The 3,840-nt window shown below is 59.7% G+C and overlaps 1 protein-coding gene across 1 annotated transcript; it reads right to left on the bottom strand.

Moving 5' to 3' along the window:
- Window positions 1-1,962: 1,962 nt before the first annotated feature.
- LOC100979632 (variable charge X-linked-like) lies at window positions 1,963-2,929 on the bottom strand. Its single transcript, NM_001427530.1, has 2 exons — window positions 2,652-2,929; window positions 1,963-2,458 (listed from the first exon to the last, which is right to left on the bottom strand). Exons 1-2 carry the CDS (start codon window positions 2,751-2,753, stop codon window positions 2,090-2,092), a joined length of 471 nt encoding a protein of 156 aa, NP_001414459.1. The 5' UTR covers window positions 2,754-2,929; the 3' UTR covers window positions 1,963-2,089.
- Window positions 2,930-3,840: the final 911 nt, after the last annotated feature.

The following is a 3,840-nucleotide window of genomic DNA, read 5'->3' as shown; positions in this document are numbered from 1 at the left end:
TCCTCCCTCCCTCCCTCCACACACACCTCCTCTTCCTCCCTCCCCACACACCACCTCTTCCTCCCTCCCTCCCTCCACACACACCACCTCTTCCTCCCTCCCTCCCCACACACCACCTCTTCCTCCCTCCCTCCCCACACACCACCTGTTCCTCCCTCCCTCCCTCCACACACACCACCTCTTCCTCCCTCCCTCCCTCCCCACACACCACCTCTTCCTCCCTCCCTCCCCACACCTCCTCTTCCTCCCTCCCTCCCTCCCCACACACCTCCTCTTCCTCCCTCCCTCCCCACACACCACCTCTTCCTCCCTCCCTCCCCACACACCACCTGTTCCTCCCTCCCTCCCTCCACACACACCACCTCTTCCTCCCTCCCTCCCTCCCCACACACCTCCTTTTCCTCCCTCCCTCCCCACACACCACCTGTTCCTCCCTCCCTCCCTCCCCACACACCTCCTTTTCCTCCCTCCCTCCCCACACACCACCTCTTCCTACCTCCCTCCCTCCCCACACACCTCCTCTTCCTCCCTCCCTCCCCACACACCTCCTCTTCCTCCCTCCCTCCCCACACACCACCTCTTCCTCCCTCCCTCCCCACACACCTCCTCTTCCTCCCTCCCTCCCCACACACCACCTCTTCCTCCCTCCCTCCCTCCCCACACACCACCTCTTCCTCCCTCCCTCCCTCCCCACACACCACCTCTTCCTCCCTCCCTCCCTCCCCACACACCACCTCTTCCTCCCTCCCTCCCCACACACCACCTCTTCCTCCCTCCCTCCCCAAACACCACCTCTTCCTCCCTCCCTCCCCACACACCACCTCTTCCTCCCTCCCTCCCTCCCCACACACCACCTCTTCCTCCCTCCCTCCCTCCACACACACCTCCTTTTCCTCCCTCCCTCCCCACACACCACCTCTTCCTCCCTCCCTCCCTCCACACACACCACCTGTTCCTCCCTCCCTCCCTCCACACACACCACCTCTTCCTCCCTCCCTCCCTCCCCACACACCACCTCTTCCTCCCTCCCTCCCCACACACCTCCTCTTCCTCCCTCCCTCCCTCCACACACACCTCCTCTTCCTCCCTCCCCACACACCACCTCTTCCTCCCTCCCTCCCTCCACACACACCACCTCTTCCTCCCTCCCTCCCCACACACCACCTCTTCCTCCCTCCCTCCCCACACACCACCTGTTCCTCCCTCCCTCCCTCCACACACACCACCTCTTCCTCCCTCCCTCCCTCCCCACACACCACCTCTTCCTCCCTCCCTCCCCACACCTCCTCTTCCTCCCTCCCTCCCTCCCCACACACCTCCTCTTCCTCCCTCCCTCCCCACACACCACCTCTTCCTCCCTCCCTCCCCACACACCACCTGTTCCTCCCTCCCTCCCTCCACACACACCACCTCTTCCTCCCTCCCTCCCTCCCCACACACCTCCTTTTCCTCCCTCCCTCCCCACACACCACCTGTTCCTCCCTCCCTCCCTCCCCACACACCTCCTTTTCCTCCCTCCCTCCCCACACACCACCTCTTCCTCCCTCCCTCCCTCCCCACACACCTCCTCTTCCTCCCTCCCTCCCCACACACCTCCTCTTCCTCCCTCCCTCCCCACACACCACCTCTTCCTCCCTCCCTCCCTCCCCACACACCTCCTCTTCCTCCCTCCCTCCCTCCACACACACCACCTCTTCCCCCCTCCCTCCCTCCCCACACACGTCCTCTTCCTCCCTCCCTCCCCACACACCACCTCTTCCTCCCTCCCTCCCCACACACCACCTCTTCCTCCCTCCCTCCCCACACACCTCCTCTTCCTCCCTCCCTCCCCACACACCACCTCTTCCTCCCTCCCTCCCCACACACCACCTGTTCCTCCCTCCCTCCCTCCCCACACACCACCTCTTCCCCCCTCCCTCCCTCCCTCCCTCCCCACCATCAGAGAACACGGAGTCACTCAGATCAATTTGCAACACATTCATTTTATTATCAACAGTATGGCAAGCACCCCGCTGGTGAGATCTCTGAGGTCTGGCGGCTGGGCCTGAACTTAGTCGCTGCTCTCGGAGATAGGGGAGTAGCTGGCCGTCTACACACTCGGTAGTTCTTCCACCTCGCTCTCCTGACTCAGTGGTTCTTCCATCTCGGTCTCCTGACTCAGTGGTTCTTCCACCTCGCTCTCCTGACTCAGTGGTTCCCCCACCTCGGTCTCCTGACTCAGTGGTTCCCCCACCTCGCTCTCCTGACTCAGGGGGTCGTGCTGGCTCCCCTCGCTCACTGGCTCCTCCGGCGGCAGCTCGTGCTGAGGGAGCTCCCGGCTGGGCTGCTCGCTGGGGCCGGGTGCCGCTGGCCCGCTCTCCGCCTCAGGTGCCGTCACGGCCGCCATCTTTGTCGCAGCCCCTTTCTTCCCGCGTCTCCCTCTACGAACCGCTTTTCCCTTCTTGGCCACCTTGGCAGTCTGGAAGGACAACAGGGACGATCACAGAAGGGCTGTGGTTTAGGGACGAGGATGGAGGAGGCTGGGAACAGGGACGTGTCCTCAGAAGCGGTGGGGACCGGGTTGGGGGGTTGTGCCAAGTGAGGACAGGAGAGGCTTCTTGTGAGGAAGGAGGCGAGGGGAAGACGAGGAGGAGCTTGGGAGGGTCACTCACCTTCTTCTTCGGGCCACTGGGGCTCAGCTGAGAGGAGGCCTTCCTCTTTGCTGCCTCCTCGGCCTTGGCCGGAGGTCCCGAGGCTCTCGGCTTTGGACTCATCTTCCGCAGCTCAACGTCTCGCAACGGTCGACTAACTCCAGGCTGTCTGGCCTCCCTGTATATACCCCTCTCGCGATCCCAGGACGAGACAATCACGCCCCTGACCTGTGATTGGTCAACACTCCACTACCCAGCCAATGGTAGCCCTGGGTGGGAAGGCAGGCCTTATACGTCACAAAGCACCATCAGGACATGGCGGATGAAGTCGGGGGCGGGGGGTGGGGGTGACATCTAATGAGGAAGGCAGGGTGCTCTAGTTGGAGAAAGGGAGATTTGGGTTAGCACCCCTAAAGATAGTTCCCAAACTGAAATGTCGCCCCTCCTAAACTCCCCATGTTCAATTTTGGCAGATCACGTGGCACGGGAGGATATTTCCGCCATATGTTTCCCCCGGACCTCCCATTCAGTGGTACATTCTGTTCCTCCACACCTGCCATCATTACCCAGTTTCTGTATGACCTACCTAAAATCCCTCCATGCTAACTGGGATAGACGGAGGGCTATATGAAGACGTCAATTGACCAGGCACAGTGGCTCACGCTTGTAATCCCAGCACTTTGGGAGACCAAGGTGGGTGGATCACTTGAGGTCAGGAGTTTGAGACCAGCCTGAACAACATGATGAAACCCCATCTCTGCTAAAAATACCAAAATTACCCGGGCGTGGTGGCACGCACGTGTAGTTCCAGCTACTCAGGAAGCTGAGGCAGGAGGATCTCTTGAACCCGGGAGTTGGAGGTTGCAGTAAGCCAAGATTGTGCCACTGCACTCCAGCCTGGGCGACAGAGCAAGACTCTGTCTCAGAAAACAAGAAGAAGAAGACAAAAGCTATCTTATCTGTGCGTTCTTTTGTATTTACTCATTAGGATAAAGAGGCAATTCCAATGAAAGTAGATATACTCTATGGCCACATCAAAATTATTAAAAGCACCTTACTGTCTGTGTTCTTAAAAAAATTTATACTGCTGTAAATGATTAAGGCAACTGAGCAAGATATATTAATATCAGTGCTGAGCCACTGGTTTGTGGGTATGTCATTTCCACAGACATCAAAATGCTATTTAGTTTGTTTTGGTCCATCATTCAAT

Source organism: Pan paniscus, chromosome X (assembly GCF_029289425.2).
Source record: "Pan paniscus chromosome X, NHGRI_mPanPan1-v2.0_pri, whole genome shotgun sequence".
NCBI lineage: Eukaryota > Metazoa > Chordata > Mammalia > Primates > Hominidae > Pan > Pan paniscus.
This window is presented reverse-complemented; position numbering and strand designations above follow the sequence as displayed.

What these genes read in the sequence shown, in the direction of transcription:
- LOC100979632 (NM_001427530.1), bottom strand. Translation starts at nt 2,753, where the DNA reads ATGAGTCCAAAGCCGAGAGCCTCGGGACCTCCGGCCAAGGCCGAGGAG. An exon ending in CCAGTGGCCCGAAGAAGAAG is followed by an intron (nt 2,459 to 2,651) that starts GTGAGTGACCCT and finishes TTGTCCTTCCAG; the next exon opens with ACTGCCAAGGTGGCCAAGAA.